General features: G+C 65.7%; 1 protein-coding gene across 6 annotated transcripts in view; it reads right to left on the bottom strand.

Annotated features, from left to right (window-relative positions):
- Window positions 1-17,857, bottom strand: part of KIF1A (kinesin family member 1A) — an 85,244-nt gene that overhangs the window by 46,721 nt on the left and 20,666 nt on the right. For all 6 annotated transcript variants that reach the window (XM_055402907.2, XM_055402908.2, XM_055402905.2 and 3 more), the window contains exons 2-13: window positions 17,396-17,563; window positions 10,347-10,423; window positions 9,165-9,344; window positions 8,239-8,304; window positions 7,658-7,836; window positions 6,596-6,707; window positions 5,191-5,268; window positions 4,785-4,850; window positions 4,323-4,340; window positions 2,525-2,600; window positions 1,157-1,235; window positions 454-596 (exon numbers count right to left, since the gene is read on the bottom strand). In XM_055402907.2, coding sequence (XP_055258882.1) covers window positions 454-596; window positions 1,157-1,235; window positions 2,525-2,600; window positions 4,323-4,340; window positions 4,785-4,850; window positions 5,191-5,268; window positions 6,596-6,707; window positions 7,658-7,836; window positions 8,239-8,304; window positions 9,165-9,344; window positions 10,347-10,423; window positions 17,396-17,501 — 1,180 coding nt within the window. In that variant the 5' untranslated portion in view covers window positions 17,502-17,563. The remainder of the gene's footprint in view (window positions 1-453; window positions 597-1,156; window positions 1,236-2,524; window positions 2,601-4,322; window positions 4,341-4,784; window positions 4,851-5,190; window positions 5,269-6,595; window positions 6,708-7,657; window positions 7,837-8,238; window positions 8,305-9,164; window positions 9,345-10,346; window positions 10,424-17,395; window positions 17,564-17,857) is intronic.

Raw genomic sequence — 17,857 nt, 5'->3', positions numbered from 1 at the left:
TACGCCCGCGGGCCGGAGGAAGCGGGGTGCACAGAGAGCAGGGGATACACACATCTGGGTCCTCCGGGCACAGTGCTGGCTACGGGGCAGGCGTGGGAGAGACAGAAACAGAAGAGCAGGTTTGTCTCCAGAGGGCACGTCCCAGGCCAGGCCTCAGGCGGGGCGGTGGTCCTCGGCGGGCGCGGGGACGGCCCGGCGCCTCCTGCCCACGCGGCTTCCAGGAAAGCCGTCGCTGGCCTGCTCGGGCCAGCCGCAAACCCAAACACGCAGCCCCCCAGGTCCCTCCAGGACCCTGGCCCCCCACCCAGAGGCCACTCAGCCCTAGAACCCGCCGCAGAGCCTGGGCCTCGGGCCAGAAGGGCCGCCATCGGCGGGCGGTGGTCCCAGGAAGGAGCTGGGCCGCAGCCCCACTGCCCCACCGCCCTGCGGGGACAGGCGGGCACAGACACTCACTGTCGGCGATGTCGCCCAGACCCTGGGCGTAGAGCAGGTCCCGCAGCCGCGTCACCTCGTCCTTCAGCTCTCGGATCAGCTTGTTGTTGGGGTCCTCATTGATGACGGCGTTGCAGCGGATCTGCTTGGCCCGGTCGGCATACCTGGGGGGCAAGGGGGGCTGGGGGCTGTGCACCTGGCGGCCGGGGGCACCCGGAGCCCCACCCACACCCACCTGCGGGGGCACCGACCCACAGGGGCTCAGCACTCGGGGAAACCAAGGCCCCAGGAGGGGACGGGACGGGGGGATCTTCTCCCCATGGGGAACCTTTCCCACTTGGCCCTGTGACCCCGGGGTGCACGGAGCAGTCTAACCTGCACCCCAGCCCTGTGTTCCTGGAGAGGAGGCGAGAGCGCCCAGCCAGGCCACTGAGCAGCACCCTGGCCAGTGGCACCTACAGACACGCCTGTCCCCAGGGGTTCACTAAAGACTCCCAGTGGCTCCATGGTCGGGGTGACCCACTCAGCCCAGAGCACTGCTCTCCCGGCCTCATTTCGAGGGCCCGGGGCCACTCGAGGCCACAAGCGATGGGACACACAAAGAGGCCAGTGAAGTCCTGAGGGCCCTGCCGGCCACTGGGAGCAAGGGGCCCAGCAGAGCCGGCCCCCGGTGGAGGCGCCTGGAGGGTCCGCTCCCGCCCCCCCCAGCCCCCTCGGGACACACCTCAGGGTGCTCAGCGTCTCGTCATAGTTGATGTCCGCGGGGCTCAGCGCCGCCACCATCGCGGTCCTGGAGTTCCCGCCTGTGGGAAGAGACCCAGTGGTCCCGGCCGAAGGTCAGCCCCGCCCACCATCCCATCCCCCACCCTCCTGGCGCCCCCCACAACAGGCCACTGGGAGGGAGCAGACGGCAGGGGGCCGGCCTCCCTCTTGAGCCAGGCACCTGGCTTGCCTGTATTCTACGTATAAAACTGCTTTTCTCACGTTTGGGGTCACATTACAACAAGCAGCCACCCCCCTCCCTACGATAAAGAGGCACGCTGTGGAGGTTTTACGGCATTTACTGGTGGATAAGGACTGTTTCTGTCCAACAGAGATTTCACTTTGGTCCCTGTCATCTGAGATGTATTTCCCATCAGACTCCCGGCCCGGGTCTCCCAGATGCAGCGTGGCGTGAGGAAGCCAGCCATCTGACTCCATTCTCCTCTGGGCAGCGGGTCCTGTTGGGCCAGGGCTGGGGTGGCCCCAGGACTGCTGCTTGCCCTGCCCTCGCTGGGGCTCTGGACGCACTGACCCCAGGGCCGCGTTCTCAGGGAGCAGCCCCCCCAGGGACTGCAAGCTGACAGTATGAAGGACTAGGAGTGCAATGCCCACCCTGGGATGGGGCCTGGGTGTGGCCCCGGGGGAGAGGCCAGGTGAAGGGACACACACACCTGTGACTCTCGTATTCCCCCCCGGGGGGCACTTTCCCCCTGTCTCCCACCTGCCTGGCGCTGCACCCGATGTGGCCCACGCCAGAGACCAGCCAGGTTGCTTCTGGGGGTCAGGGTCACGGCCCTTGGTAGCCATGCAGCCAAGGAAGGCCCCAGAGCCCCAGTTGTCCACAACCACCCAGGACTCAGCTTACCCTTCTGGACATCAGTCCCCCCAACCCCCGCGCCCTGCTATAAGTGTAGGCAGCGAGGACCCCAAGGCCATTTTAGGTGGAACACATGGGTGTTGGGGTGTCTCAGGCTCCATCTCCCTCTCACTGGCTCAGAGCTCAGCTGGAGGGGAGGGCGGGGAAGCAAGGCAGCTCCAGATAGCCAGCAGGGCTCCCAGGGGTCACAGACGGCGGGAGGCAAGGCCCTGAGATGGTCAGGGCGCCACTGCCCCAAGCCGGGGCACCAACACGGGGGCTGCAGGTCTGTGGCCCCGAGGGCCACCTGCCCCCAGCCTGGTGGCGTAAACCCACGGCTGACACCGCCCTGGTCCCCTGGGAGGAGCCCCCGGGCTCACCACTCAACCAGGGAAGGATGGCGCCCTCTGAGACGGAGCAGGGGCGAAGGTGGCACCCGGCAGGTGTCAGATCCCAGGCCGGGCGAGTCCTCACCTAGGTTTTCCCGGAGGAGCCAGGTCAGCACCGAGTCTCTGTAGGGAATGAAGTCTGTCTTCTTCTTCTTCTTGTTCTGTAGGGGACAGACATCCAAGGTCAGCCCCGAGCCCACCTGAGGTGGGATCAGGGGGGGCATGCACGGGGCACGCGGGATGGCTGCCCAGGGCTCGGGGCCGGGCCTGCCCTCACGGCCACTCCCCCCAGACCCTGGGCGCCCCCGCTGGGCCTGGAGCCGGGAACCTGCCAGCACGTTCCTCAGCCTCCCCCGTATCTGTCCCAGCCCCTTGGGAGCCACACCGACACGGGCCGCTGCTCTTCAGGCCCCAAGGGGAGCCTGCAGGACCGAGAGAGTCCTGGAAGTCCTGGCTGTGGGGCAGGGTTACTGAGCGGGTTTGAGAGCACCCAGCCCCCAGAACTCCTCCTTGGCCCAGGCAGGCTTTCCTTGGCAAACTTGGTGGTGACAGACTCGACGTGCACCTTGCGTTTCTACTACTTCACCCTTCAAGGGTGAACCTCTGCCGCCTCTGTCAGACTCATTTCCACAGTAAATGCCCCCTGCTCACGCAGTCGCCCCATGAGGCGTCCTAGCTGGCAGCTCCCTCACAGGCTCTTCCCTCTGCTCCGCCTGTGTTGTCCAAGCACCTCAGCCCCAGGACCATCGTCCCCCTGACCCTCGTCCTGCTGCCACCCGGCCACCCCCGCCCGCTGCTCCCTACATGGCGGCCCGAGGGCGCGTCCAGATGCCGCCAGTCTTCACCAGCGCGCAGCTGACCCATGGCTACCTCCCACCACGTCCCAGCCAGTGCTTCCCGATGCCGCTGGGAGCAGGTCAGGCCGGGCCCTCGGGCCTCACCACCTGCAGGCACCCACGCTGCTGCGTCCAGGGCCGACCCTCAACTGGCTGCTCAAACCCGTCCTGCCCAGCTCCTGGACGTGCGCACGGCGCCTGACGGCCCCTCCCTCGGCCCGTGGCGCGGCTCCCCGCGGCTCCTCCCGCCGGCGCGCCCCGCGATGCCGAGCTCTGCGCCTCCTCACGCGGTTTCTCGTGCTTCCCCGAACAGCTTGTCACGGCTCGTCACGGGATCCCTCACGCGGCTCTAGGCCCCACGGTTCCCACACGCTGCGCGCGCGTCCCTCACACAGCGCCTCGCACGCTTCCTCTGACGCTGCCTCAGCCCCCAGCGCCCGCAGCGTCTCCGGTTCCTCAGAGCTGCACAGCGTCCCGTTCCCTGCCCGCTCCCCTCACAGAGCCCCTCACAGCCGCTGCGGGACCCCCGCCACGGCTCGAGCCTCCTCCCACGGCTCCTCACACACACCCGCTCGGCACCTGCACAGCCGGGCCCGCTCTCTCAGACGCCGTGGGGCTCCTCTCCTGCCTCCTCACCAGTCCTAAGCTGCATCCTCCCGCTGCCCCCCACGCTGACCAAGCTCTTCCCAGCTCACGCCTCGGGGCTTCACAGCTGCTCCATGGCACTGCCTGCCCTCCCGGCTCCTCCACGAGCCCCAGGCCCCGGACCTGGGGCCGCCTCCCCCGTGACGCCCCCCAGGCCATGCCGACAAGAGGCTCCCACTCGGGTCACGCTCACAGCCCAGCCCTGTCCTTCACGAGGCTCGTCCCTGTTGGTTCACAGTGATCTCCTGGTCTCCTGCCGTCTCTCACCCACCCGCAGGCTGCTCTCTGCTCACGGGCCCAGCCCAGCTCCGGGCAGGGCTGCTGTGTCCTGGGCTCCCACGGCCTCCCCCTTCCCCACCAAAGGCTGAGACCTTCCCCCAGAAGAGGGGAAGTGCTGCTTACCTTGTTGGGCCCAGAATCCTGCAAAAGCAAAGACAGAGTCTGAGGACAGAGCTCTGGGCCTGGGGTGAAGGTCCAGCTCTGCCCACACCCCCCGCACCCCACAGCTGCCCCTCATGGCCGCCAGCCCCTGCTTTGCCCTCAGCCCGATGGAGCAGAATGTGAGGTCGCTGCACCCCACACCCTCCAGCAGGCCGAGCCCTCACTCGAGGGTCTCAGCTCCTGACGGGCAGCCTGGGGGGCACCCAGGGTCAGCACCCGGAGCCCAAGGCCACCCTCAGGACGCGTGAGGGAGACGGCATGTCCTGGTCTCACAGGCCGCCAGCCAGGGACTCCCTCCCCACACTCTGAGGCTTTCCCGTGGGCCCAGCCCCATAGCACGGACAGGGCCGGGACAAGGGGCCACTCTAAGCATCCCCCACCCCCGCCCCGTCCCCCGGGCGGCAGCACCCGGGGCCCGCTCACCATCTCGGCCAGCGCAGAGATGACCTTGCCCAGGGTGGTCAGAGACTTGTTGATATTGGCTCCCTCCTGCACGGGGATGACACGGCCGGATGTCAGGTGGCCTTGGAGCCCCTCGCTCCCGTGGGACCCCAACCTGAGCTGGGCTGCCCTGATGGAGGCCCAGCGCCCAGCCCCATGGCCTGGGGGGCCTGTGAACCCTCCCGCCCTCCCCAGCCCATGATGGCAGGACCAAAGGTGGTGTAGGAAATCAACTCCCCTTCCCGCCACCCTTTGTGGCTGCCCCCACTGGGTGTCAGTCCATTTTCCCCTGAGCTGCAGTGCCCCCTTCTCCTCAGATCACCCGGGCGTCAGGCCCCACTGGGCAGTCGGTGGTGGCAGGTGTGGACCCTCGTGGGGGTGGCCCTACCTTCAGGCGTGTGCCCTTGGCCCCCGTGGAGTCGGCCCGCTCACTGCCAGCCAGGTCCACCAGGCTGATTTTGCTCACCTGTGAGGACACAGGCGTCACATGCACACATGTGGGAGCTGCGATGCCCAAAGGGGCCAGTCTCCCATGGGTACGGCCTGTAGGGCCCACCCTCCCGGGCCAGTGTCGTCCACCGTCAGCTCTTCCCACTCTGCCGTACAAGCCCACCACCCCGGGTAGGCTGCGCCCCACCCCGCACCCGGCGCCCTGCTGGCCCCTGCGTGCTGGCTGCTCTTCACTGTCAGCCACTCCACAGGCCAGGTTCACTGTACAGTGAGATTTGAACCCAGTTCCGGGAGCCCCTCCGCCACTGGTCAGCTGCCCTGTCGGGGTGGTGGTGCAGCTGATCCAGCAATGGGTAGGGACCCCGGCACTTGCCCAGGCTGGGCGGGCCGCCACATGCTCCAGGGAGAGGCCCACGCCCTTCGGTCTGCGGAGGCTCCAGGCAGGACCCCCCTAGTGCCCAGAGCCTGAGGGGCGGGAGTGGCAGGCAGCCTGCAGCCTGGCCAGCTCAGGCCCTGTTCTGTGCTCCCGCCCTCCCAGGTCCCCGGAGGATGGGGCCAGGCGGAAGCGACCGCAGTATCATCAGGGACTGAGGGACCCCTCTGCCGACCCCAGGGAGATGCCTGCGAGAACCCTGTCGACAGGAGGCAGCCGAGCTGTCCCGGGAACAGGGCCTGGATAGCAGCGTGGGCGTAGGGGCCACCAGAGAAAACAGTATGCTGAGCGTCAGGGCCACAGAAGGCGCCCGCCCTGCTGCCCCTTCCGGCACCCTCAGTCAGCGTGTCTGGTAAAGGCCCCAGGAGACGAGGCCCCTGTCCTGGTCCACTCACAAGGCCAGGGCGCGTAGGAGAGGCATCTGGGGTGGGTGCGTGGCGGGGTTTTCAGCACAAGCGCTCCTCTGTGCTCACAGAGGCCGGCGCCCACGGTCAGGGGGTGCCCCCAGCCTGTACCATGGCCCACAGTCAGCCAGCGACAGGCGCTCACTCTACCTGAGGCCTTCAACTCCGCCCTGGGAGGGCCCCAAGGCGTCCCTGGGCAGCGGGGCTGTCCTACGGTGCAGCCCAAGGGACACCCTTCCCAGGCCCCGTGGGTTCCACGATAACTGCCTGGCAGGAGGCTCATCTAAGGTCCCGGCCCCTCAGCTGAGGCCCGTCCACTCCCAGGTGGCACCCAAGGCCGAGATGAGGGGGCCTCTCAGGCCTGGCTGCCTCTCCCTGAGGCCAAGCTGGGCAGTGGACGGTCAGCGCCCCGTGAAGGCGCCACCTGCCCCTTGCGGTCGACGCCCAGCGTGGCCTCCTCGCCCGCCTGACCGGCCGCCCCGCCCCGCCCCGCCCTCACAGCTCACTTTCTCTGTGGTGATGTTGGTCTCCGCATCGTGGCGCTTCTGTGTGAAGATGATGTTGAAGACGGCGTGCGAGCGGCTGCTGGTCTCATTCATGTTCGTGGCTGCCACCGTCCTGGGGAAACGAAGCCACACACGGTCACCGGCGTCCCACGGCTGGACGTGAGGGCCGCCGGTGGTGCCAGCCTGCTTGGCAAGGACATGCGAGGGCCGCCGGGGCCGTGCTGTCAGAGCTCGGGCAGGGCCCATGCCATACTCTCGTCCACTGCGGCTCTGCAGCCCCCAGCTCGAGCCTGGCACTCAGGGCACCATGACTAGGGGGGCATCTCTCAGCTTCCAGGGCTTCAGCAGAGCCCAGCTATTGCTCACTCAACGCCTGGGGCAGTGGTCTGTGGGTAGTGACGTGGAAAGGCCCCCCAGGAGGGGAAAGAGGGTTCACATGCCACGCCAGCTGCTCCAGGAGAAGGTCTGAGGCTGCCTGACCAGAGGCCAGTGTTGGACCCAATGCCACCGACCTGCAGAGCCCCCGGGGAAGCCCCCAGGCTGGGTTCACTGCCGGACAGCTCCCTGCACAGAGAGGCCCCCGCGGGGCCACAACCAAGTGCGGGTGTCAGCTACCGACGCAGTCTTCCTCACCCTCCCAGGAGCCCCTGGGTAGTAGATGGGTGGCTGTTACCATGACAACCAGGGCAGACCCTCCTGGGCTGGGAGGTCCAGGGCATTGCAGCCACAGAGACCAATAGCTTGTGGCTGGCAGTGCCTTGAGGCTAACCCTCTCCACATGCCCCGAGCAGGCAGGGCTGGGCCTCACAGCCTGGCCCCACCCAGGGCAGCCATCACCAGACCCTCGAGGAGGAACAGACCCTGTGTAGGCGAAGGCGTCCCCTGCACTGTGCACGCTGGAGGTCCCTCGCAGGCTGGCATGTGCCTTAAATGGCCGTAAGCCCAATGGGGGCCCTGGACAAACTCATGGGGACACCAACAGGCGCAAGGACCAGGCTCCCTCGGAGAGGCCTGAGGCTGCGCTTGTGATGGAGGGGCATGGAGGGTGGGACCCGCACACACCGGGCCTTGTTCCCTGAGTCCATGAGGTCTTGGATGTCATTGTAGGAGGTGACTGCCAGCTTGGACAGGTCCTCCACGTAGGGACCCAGCAGCGGATGCTCCCGCACACGCAGGTTGCCCTTGTTCTTGGGGTTCAGGAGGTCACGGACACGCTCGCAGTAAATCTCCATGTAGCTGACCTGCAGGACAGAGTTGACATCAGGGACCCCCGAGGTGGGGGAAACTGGGTATACCATGTGCCCAAGTCACCCGCTGGGACCAGGGCCCCTGCTGGAATGTGTAAGTAGAGGTATCAGCCCACCCCACCTGCCTGGCCCTGCCCACCCACGGCCATGCTGGGGGCTGGCCCAAGGAGGTCACACTGGGGCCACCTTGCCCACAGCCCCGCCCAAGCCATGCAGCTCCGAGTAGCTGCTCAATAAACACCATGGCGATAACACTGCCCCTTCCAGTGTCCAGCGTGGGGCGGGCATATTTGCAACATACATGTGAGAATGACAAGATACGGGCACAGACCAGTGCGGGGACTGGCTTTAGGTCAGAAAAGCCACGCTCCAAGGGACGGGCCGGGGGAGACCTACCTCCACGGAGTAGGACATGTTATCGTTGGTGGTGTCGCTGATGCGGGAGAAGAGGTCCTCGCAGAGCTGCCGGGAGAGAGGATACAGGCAGACGTGAGGCTGGGCTGTCCCCAGAGTCCTGCTTCTCGAGGTAATGGGCTCCTGCACCCCAGCAAGGATTCTGCTCCCCAAGCCCCTCCCACACCCTCATGGTCCACCTTAAAGGCACCGAGAAGGCCTGCAGCCAAGGAGTCACTGTCTTCTGATAACTCAGGGGCCCCCCGGCTGACGTCTGATCCTCTCCTGCTCCTCCCGCCATCCTCACCTGCATGCGGTAGAGGATCTACCATGCTGCAGACCACCTGAAATTCTCCCCTCCCTGACCAAGTCCAGTGCTGACCAGCTCAGGCTTGGAGACATGCCTAGCGGGCACCCCCTGTCCTGAGCACCTCCCCCTGCCTGGACCACCAGCCCTCACAGCTCTCCCCGGGAAAGCCTGCCCCCACCAGCAGTTGTCCCAGCCTTCCTGTCATGGGTGTGACCGTTGTGGGCGCTGGCCAGGGCCGGGCCGCTCCCGCAACTCCCCATCCATGGACCCGGGTCTCCAGCCTCTTCACAGCCAGTCTGCCCCATGCTGCTTCCCGCCCAGGCCCCACCCTCCTTCCTGGTCCCTGCTCTCTGGAGGGCCTGTTCCACCCTCCCCAGGCCCCGCCCCAGGCCCCGCCCCACCCAGCTTCAGACCACACCCCATCTGCACGGCCTTCTTCAGACCCTGCCCCACTTCAGGCCCCGCCCCGCCCCAGGCCCCGCCCCACCCAGCCTCAGGCCACACCCCATCTGCACAGTCTTCTTCAGGCCCCGCCCCGCCCCACCCAGCCTCAGGCCACACCCCATCCGCGCAGCCCTCTGCAGGCCCCGCCCCAGGCCCCGCCCCGCCCGCCGCGTGCCTGTGGGATGATGCCCTGCTGGTCCTTCTCCTGCTTGCCCATCATGGTGTAGGACTTGCCGGCTCCAGTCTGTCCGTAGGCGAAGATGCAGACGTTGTAGCCTTCGAAGGCGTGCTGCAGCATCTCCTCGCCGATGTCACGGTACACCTGCTTCTGCGAGGCATAGTTGATGTCTTCCGGCTGCAAGACGAGAGGGGAGCAGCTGCAGGAGGCTGGGGTGCCGAGCCCTCCGCCCGCCAGGTTCACTGAGCGCCCGCATCGCACCAGGGGCCTCTGGGGGCCAGGGCCAGTGCGGTATGGAGGACGCCTGCCCGCCCACCCCCTCACAAGACACCTGGAGAGGGAAAATAATCTGGGGGGGGCGGCTTCCGGAGGGAGCGGTAGGAGGAGCCGTCAGTCTAGGGCCGGATAGAGTGGAAGGGCGTTTCAGCAAAGGGAACAGCACGTGCAAAGGCTGGGAAGCGGGAGTACATGACGTGGTGCCTGAAACCAAGCTTGGTGTGGCAGCCGTGGGGTGACAAGATGGGGCTGGAGAGGTGGCAGGGTAGGAGCCCGTGGGCTGGGCTATCACTCCTGGACACTGTCCTGAAGACACTGGTCTCTTTAGGGGGGGTCACCCTGACTGTGGGAGAGGAGGGGCTGGAAGGTGAAATGGGGAGCTGTGGGACCAGGCTCTCAGAGATGTGACCCAATGTGGGCCCTGGCCCAGGGGCAGAGGGCCTGGATGCTGTCTAGGTTGCAGAGGGCTGGAGGATGGCAGGACTGGGTGTGGACAGGATGGAAGAGGCAGGGGGTGAACAGCCCAGAGGCCTCCCAGGCTCCCAGGGGAAGTGGAAGGAGGGCGTGGGCAGGCCGGTGCCAGGTGGGCAGGCTCAGCTTCACACACTGAGCCTGGGCCGTCTGGGGAGAGGGGAGGCTGGTGGGCTGACAGCCCCTTGGTCCCTGTCCCAGTGGGGCCGTGCACAGGGCACCTGCGCTATGACCTTCCACACACAAGGCGACTGAGGGGAGCAGGCCCCTCCCCCGGGCCTCCACCCAGCCCATACCTCCCATACCGGCCCTGCGGGGAGCGGGTGGGTCCCTCACCCCGCGGGCTAAGAGAGGTCAAGGGACTGGCAGACGGCCACACAGCGAGCAGGGCGGAGCTGGCCAGCACCCCCGGAACCCCAGCCCTGGGCTTACCGAGGTGTGTGACCAGTAGGAGTAGTCGAAGCTGAAGCTTTTGGGCGTCTCCTTGGGCTGTTTGGGGTTAACGATGGCTGCGGGGAGGGAGACAGACATAATGGTTAGTGCTGCCTTGCAGGGACACACTGACTCTGGACATGCCCAAGAGGAACCCCAGGGCAGGGAGAAAGGGTCCTCAGAGGCCTCTAGCCCCAGAAAATCCAGCCCTTCCCAGAAATGGGCAGGGATGAGGCAGATAATCCTCTGTCATGAAGGCAGTGCAGAGCAGTCCCTCCGTGCAGGGACCGGGCGAAACGTAAGCCCATGGCCATCCCCTCCCCTTGGGTCCACACTGCTCGCCTCCCCAGCCCTGGTCTCTCCCGTCTGTGCTGCACGCACGGGCCCTAGGAGGCCCGGGAGACCGTCAGTCGCCGCCGCGGCCCCACTGCTTCTGGGGCCCGGCACACCCGTGCGCTCGCCCGTGTCCAGGGCGTGCTGGCTGTCCCTCTGGGGGACACCACGCATTCTGCTCCTGCGGGGCCTGCACGTCCACTCTTGGGGGCCATGGGGCTATCTTCTGCTCAGCTCCCCCCAGGTTCCCCTCCTCCACCAGCCATGCCTGGGCCGGCAGGAGGCGGCTCTCACAAAACGTCAGTTCATCAAGCGACGAGCAACACCGCTGGCAGGCCTGCTGACGCCTGTGTCCAGCCCAAGGCCGAAGCACCCCAGGGCTCCCACAGCCTGGATGGGCCTTGGCTCCCGGAAGCCTGGGCTTGGCCAGCAGCATGTCTGCCGTGGCCGGGCAGCAGGGACTGAGGCCCCTGGGACACTGTCTGAATCCCGAAGCCTGTGTTGATAGAGGACCCCAAGAACCCGAGAGCCCACCTGGCCAGGGACAGACACCTCCCTGGGGCTTCTCCTCCACCAGGAACTCGGGCCGTCCCAGGGGGAGAGGGCTCCAGGCCACTCCCCGCCACGGCATCCCATCTGAGTTGCGTGGCACCCTCCTCCCCATACCTGGAGATGCGGGCCATGCTGCCCACCCCTCAGACCGGCTTTCCTCAGCTGCCGGGGACTGGGGCCCTCGCCTTCCTGAGCTCCAGGACCCCACACCCTGCCCCGCCAGCCTGCCCTGGGTGTCCTGTAACTCACTGGGAGCAGACTCCACCCCTGCGGCAGGCGGAGTTACGTCCCTCAGAATTCACACATCACTGAGTCCTGACCCCGCTCAGAATCCACACATGGAGTCCTGACCCCAGGGCTTGGGATGTGACCTTACTTGGAGTCAGGGTCCTGGCAGGTGGAACTGGTAAGGAGCAGGTGGCACTGGAGTTGGATGGGCCCTGATCCCACGGGCCTGCTGTTCTTATAAAAGGGGAACGTGACACAGACACACACACGGGGGAGGCCGTGTGAAATCAGAGGTGGACACCGGGACAGTGCTTCTCCAGGCCAGGAGACACTAGCATCTCCAGAAACCACTAGAGGCGAGAGCCATAAAGAAGGCTGAGCGCCAAGGAATTGATGCTTTCAAACTGTGGTTTGGATAAGACTCTTGAGAGTCCCCTGGAGTCCAAGGAGATCAAGCCAGTCAATCCTAAAGGAAATCAACCCTGAAATCCTTGGAAGGACTGATGCTGAAGCTCCAATACTTTGGCCACTTGATGCGAAGAGCTGACTCATTGGAAAAGACCCTGATGCTGGGAAAGATTGAGGGCGGGAGGAGAAGGGGACAACAGAGGATGAGATGGCTGGATGGCATCACCGACTCAGTGGACATGAATTTGAGCAAGCTCTGGGAGATGGTGAAGGACGGGGAGGCCTGGCGTGCTGCCGTCCACGGGGCCACAGAGAGTCGGAGACAGCTGAGTGATTGAACAGGAAGAGAACGGGGTGAAAGAGGTGGGAGAACAGTCTTCTCCCCTCAGAAGGAACACCGTGACGTCAGCTGGTGACACCCTGATCGGGGACTCGACAGCCTTGGGACCTGCTGTTTAAGCTGCCCCATCTGCAGCACTCTGCTCTGGAGCCCTGGGACACTGGGACCTGCCCCACAACCCTGGCCACCCTGGCCTTGACCGGCTCGGCAGGCAGGCCCCCTGCTGTGTGCTCCAGAAGGTCTTGCTCACGGCCCAGGTGTTACCAGAAGCCCGGTCCCCAGGGCTGACCCGGCTTCGGGCCCCAGGCCCCAGGTTTGAGGAGTTCTTGGTGATGACTCAGCACCCTGGGGAGGCCGGCAGGAGGGAGCAGGTGACCAACCATCACAGCCCTTTCTTTGGAGCCGAAAGGGGGTCACGTCATCCATGCCGCCTCCAGGAGTCAGGCTGAGAGGAGACCTAGCTGCCCAGGTTTCAACTCCTGCTGGACGTGGGGACGCGGCCGCCGGAACTTCGGCACAGATAATGCCGGCGCCGTGGAAACGACAATCACAGCGCCCCCCCGATGCACACAGGCCCCGGCACCCACCAGCGCCCCAGCTCAGCCCACCCTGTCACCCCAACCCTCCCAGCCCCCTTTCCTTCCCGACCGCAACCCCTGCCCCCCAGGTGCTGACGCTGTCCGGGCGCTGGGGTGTCTGCCTGCACTGGGGCCCCCAGCCCCCCTAGGGACAGGGCACAGACGTGCTCAAGGAACATTGCGTGGGCAGGGGACAGCCCGCTGCCAGGGTCAGAGTGGGGAGCGGGCTCAAGGACAGCCCGCCGGGGGAACCAGTGGGCAGACTTACTCTGGCTCCGGACCTGCAGACACCTGACCCCCGGCTGGCACAGTCCACGTGTGACTGAGACCCCACCCTGTTCTGACCCTGGGGTCCTGTGGTGTCCCCATCACAGACGGTCTTGGGCTTCAGAGGGGACGGCCCTCCCCAGGGTCCAACCCAGGCCTGCTCTCCACTGACGCCTCTGAGCCCTCACCAGGGCAACCTCCCTGGGCCAGGGGGACACGTCAGCACCCATCTCCCAGCACCGAGGCGATCTGGTGGAGGGAGGGGGCTTCCCATGTAGGCTCGTGTCTCCTCCTCCTGAGGCTCTGAGGAGGGGCCAGGACCTGGGCTTGTCGGGGTCTCAGCACCTCGGCCCCTGCTGCGGGCACACGGGGGCACAAAGATGGGCGCCGTGGGGGTGGGAACAGCAGGGCGGGGGCTGAACCACGATGAGCTGCTTTCTCAGAGTCTGAAGGCCCCACACGCCGGGAGCAGCCTTCACTCCTTCCAGGAGCATGTGCTCAACGCTGAGGAGTTCCGTGAGTCTGTTGGTAAACCCCTGGGGGCTTGGAACTGACATGGGGGCAGTATTTACACCACGGAAATGGGCAGAGGGTGCATGTGTGTGTGTGTGTGTGTGTGTGCGCACGTGTGCATGTGTGCATGTACGTGTGTGTGTGCGTGTGTGTGCCAGAGCAAGTGAGGGGCTAGTTCAGTGACAGGCCGCTGCTCACCACCAGCGAGATTTAGGAACTGGCCTCACTGATACAGAGACAGAAACATCGGTGTCAGGGGCCTGGGGGACCTTCTCTCAGCATCCAGCTCGTGTCAGGAGAGCCCTCCGGGTAACAGGAGTCTTCCTGCCCAGCAGCGCCCCCACGCCCCCAGCAAGGCCCTCGCGAGGCTCCGCCAGCCATGGCCTTGTCCCTGACCCATCTAGTTCCATCTCCGTGTCCCCATGGGAACGTCATTCCCCGGGCAGTGGGGGCCTTGGTCCTGCTCCCCAGGCCTGACGCTGGAGTGGAGCCTGGTGCAGGCTGGGGCTCAGTGATGTCCCCTCTGACGTGGGTGTGAAGGAACCCCCACCTTCTCCTCCCGAGTGCTGGGGGGTGTTGACCTGACCCCACCCAGCCTCCTTTCCCACCTGTGCTGTGGGAGCATCCTTGGCCCTGAGGGGCTCAAGGCAGAAAAGGAGGCCCTGTGGCCCCTGCAAGTAGACAGCCTGTCTCGACCCTCACAGGTGGGCCCCAGGGAGAGGCAGCTCAAGGCAGGGAGCGCCCAGGGCATTTTGGCCTGGGGCCGGCCGGTGCCAGCAGGCCCCCAGCCCCTCGCCAAGGCTGCTGGCCAGGGCCCCGCCTTTGACACCGTGTCTGAGCCGTTCCTCCAATGCACAGGCCCACAGCTGTGTCACCACCTCCTGGCCACACCCACGCTCCCTTCTGTGGTCTCCCAGGCCCAGTCTCACTCTATTTGGAGCCCAGAACATTCTAGAATAGTGATGGCAAGTGGGGCCAACTTCTCTGAGGACGTGGGTGTTGAGAATGCACACGAGCTGCTGGTCAACAAGAGCCTTTGTGCAACCAGCAGGGTCTGTGTGGGCAGAGGAGGCCGTCAGGGGGGTCCCGATGGACCTTCCAGAATGGCAGTCCATTCCCTGAAACACACAGCAGGCCCAGTTAGCCAGGGTCCAGCCTTGCAGGCAGGAAGGCCAGGCTGGGTGAGGGCCTGTGGGGCCTGGCGGGGCTGGAGGGCCTGGCCTTGAAGGTGTCCACCCCGCCATAGGCACTGGCCTGGGTTGAACAGCGTCCTCCCCAAATTCCTGTCCACCGGAACCTCAGAATGTTACCTATGACCTTACAGAAATAGGGTCCCTGCTGCAACACCTCCTCCAGCCTCAAGGGGGCCAGACTGGACAGACCCCCACCCACATGAGGGCCAGGCTGGAGATATAAGAGAGCCGGGTCCTGGACAGACTCTCTGCCTGCGTCAGGGCAGCAGCTGGACAAGACCCCAGCTTCCTGGAGAGGACGCCTGGAAGTGTGTCCCTTATTAACAGGCCCCAGCGAGCGGGGCCCTGTTCCTGCTGCCCGCGGTGGCTACCCGCTCAGCAACGCCCCTTCGCAGCCTCTGTGCCCCCACAGTGCGACCAAGGACCACCTCCCAGGTAAGCTGTCGGCACCCGAACCCTCATCTCAGGCCTGCTTCTGGGCACCCGGTGGAGACAACACCATTCTTGAGAGTCACTATGAGCCCCAGATGTACCTGGGTGCCGTGCTCAACAGTGCCCCCTCACAGGCTCCTAGTGGGGCCTCTACAACCCAGACCCCCTTCTACAGAGCCCAGTGGGGTCCCAGGACACCCCCAGGATAGGACACCCCCAGCCACGCCCGAATCGTCAGTCCTCCGCCCCGGGAGGCAGCCAGCATCCGCCCCAAGTGCCCCTCCCCGGGGCAGACCCTTCCTCCCATGCTGTGGACGACAGAAGTTGTCCCCACCCCCACCTCCAGGGCTCCCCTTGCTTCTCCGACAACTTGAGGACTGCTGGGTGCAGGTTCCACCAAAGAGCTGCAGGCCACAGCTCCAGGTGCAAGCCGCCCGCCGAGCCTGCCAACCACACAGCCAGGAGACAGAATTCCCACCTGACACCAAGCGTGGGGCTCGGCTCCTGATCAGCAGGAAGTGATCCAAACACTGGTTCCACTTCCGCGGCCCCAAACAAGCCCGCTGGTCCCCAGTGTGAGAAGCAAAGATGCCTGCTCCAGGGGTTGGGGCGGGAGGCCTCCAGGTGTCAGCAACACCCTGCTTCTCTGTCTGGGTGGGGCTGAGTGCTCCCCAGAAGCACACGCCCTGTCCCCTCTCCCCGGGAGCACACTCTCTGTCCCCTCTCCTGGGAGCACGCGCCCTGTCCCCTCTCCCGGGAGTACATGCCCTGTCCCCTCTCCCCGGGAGCACACGCCCTGTCCCCTCTCCCCGGGAGCACACGCCCCGTCCCCTTTCCCGGAGCACACTCTCTGTCCCCTCTCCCCGGGGGCATGCGCCCTGTCCCCTCTCCCCAGGGGCATGCGTCCCGTCCCCACTCCCCGGGAGCACACGGCCCGTCCCTTTCACAGAGCATGCTCTCTGTCCCCTGTTCCCGGGGGCACGCGCCCCGTCCCCTCTCCCGGGAGCACACGCCCTGTCCCCACTCCCCGGGAGCACACGGCCCGTCCCCTTTCACGGAGCATGCTCTCTGCCCCCTCTCCCCGGGAGCATGCGCCCTGTCCCCTTTCCCGGAGCACACTCTCTGTCCCCTCTCCCCGGGGCATGCGTCCCGTCCCCTCTCCTGGGGGCACGCGCCCCATCCCCTTTTCCGGAGCACGCTCTCTGTCCCCTCTCCCCGGGGGCACGTGTCCCGTCCCCTCTCCCGGGGGCACGTGCCCCATCCCCTTTTCCGGAGCACGCTCTCTGTCCCCTCTCCCCGGGAGCACACGCCCTGTCCCCACTCCCCGGGAGCACACGCCCCGTCCCCTTTCCCGGAGCACACTCTCTGTCCCCTCTCCCCGGGGGCATGCGCCCCATCCCCTCTCCCGGGGGCACGTGTCCCCTCCCCTCTCCCTGGGAGCATGCACCCCTGCACCCTGTCCCCTCTCCCGGGGGCACGCGCCCTGTCCCCTCTCCCCGGGGGCACACGCTCTGTCCACTGTTCTGCCAACACGCCCCAAGTCAACGGAGAGGCCCCAGAGCGCGGGGTGTGGGGCTGAGCCTGCGGCTCCGGCAGCCGGGTGTGTGCAGTAGAGGGGCCTGGAGGCCACGCTGACCTCTCAGAACCGCCATCCTCTCTCACTACACCTTCCTGTTGACCCCATGCTCCTACTGCTCAGAAAGGTTTGAGATGACTTACTGTTAGAAATAAAAGAGCAGACACAAGATGAGAAATCAAGAACCTTGTGTCTTGGGCTGAAAAGTACCCTCCGCAAATTCACGTCTCCCCGAGCCTCAGAATGGGAGAAACAGGGTCTCTGAAGATGTATGTAGCTGTTGACACGAGGTCACACTGGATCGGGGTTGCTCCTAAGTCCAGTGGTCAGTGTCCGTGTGAGGCCACACAGAGACGCAGGGCAGCGGCCCCGGGAGGACAGAGTGTGGGGGGGCAGGCGTGCAGGCGTGGCCGAAGCTGGATGCCACAAGAGGCAGCAAGAGTCCTCCTCCCGCACTGCCACCCGGAGGCCCGCCTTGTCAGCACCTCGGATTTGAACTCTGGCTCCCATGACTGCGAGAGAATGTACTTCTGTGGTTTGAAGCCACCCGATGTGTGGCCTCTGCTCCTGCAGCCCCTGAAACCATGCACGCTGTGGACGAGGGGGCCCCGGGGCCGCGCGGTACTCACTGGTGGTGCTCCCCGACATCTGGATGATGCACTTGGATTCGCGGCTCATCTCCCGGGAGTTGAAGGGGCGGACGCGCACCGCCACCTTCACCGAGGCCCCGGCCATCTCTGCGGCCTCTGTGGGTCACTCCTGGCAGCGGTGGGAGCCCCGGCAAGCAGGGGAGACACCTTGGGGAAAAGGGAGACGTGAGTCAGAAACAGTATCCAGAAAGGCGGAGCAGGTGTTTCTGGCAATGGAACCCCCTCTGGTCCAGCCCCGGTGACACCCATTCAGATGACCAGTCCAGGAGGAGGAGGGACGGAGCAGGCAGCTGCGGGCGAGAAATGCCTTGAGTTTTAGGAGAGAGAGTCAACGGGGTGGGAAAGCGTTAGACTAACAAGAAGCAGCTAATTCACTCCAGGGCCCGGAGAGACTCCATCCAGATGCCTCTGGAGTTCGCTGCCTGAGTGGGACTGCCCAAG

Source organism: Moschus berezovskii, chromosome 4 (genome assembly GCF_049115385.1).
Source record: "Moschus berezovskii isolate FMDL1 chromosome 4, NW_MosBer_1.0, whole genome shotgun sequence".
Taxonomy (NCBI): Eukaryota; Metazoa; Chordata; class Mammalia; order Artiodactyla; family Moschidae; genus Moschus; species Moschus berezovskii.
The sequence above is the reverse complement of the archived record's forward strand: the minus strand, read 5'-3'. Positions and strand labels throughout refer to the sequence as shown.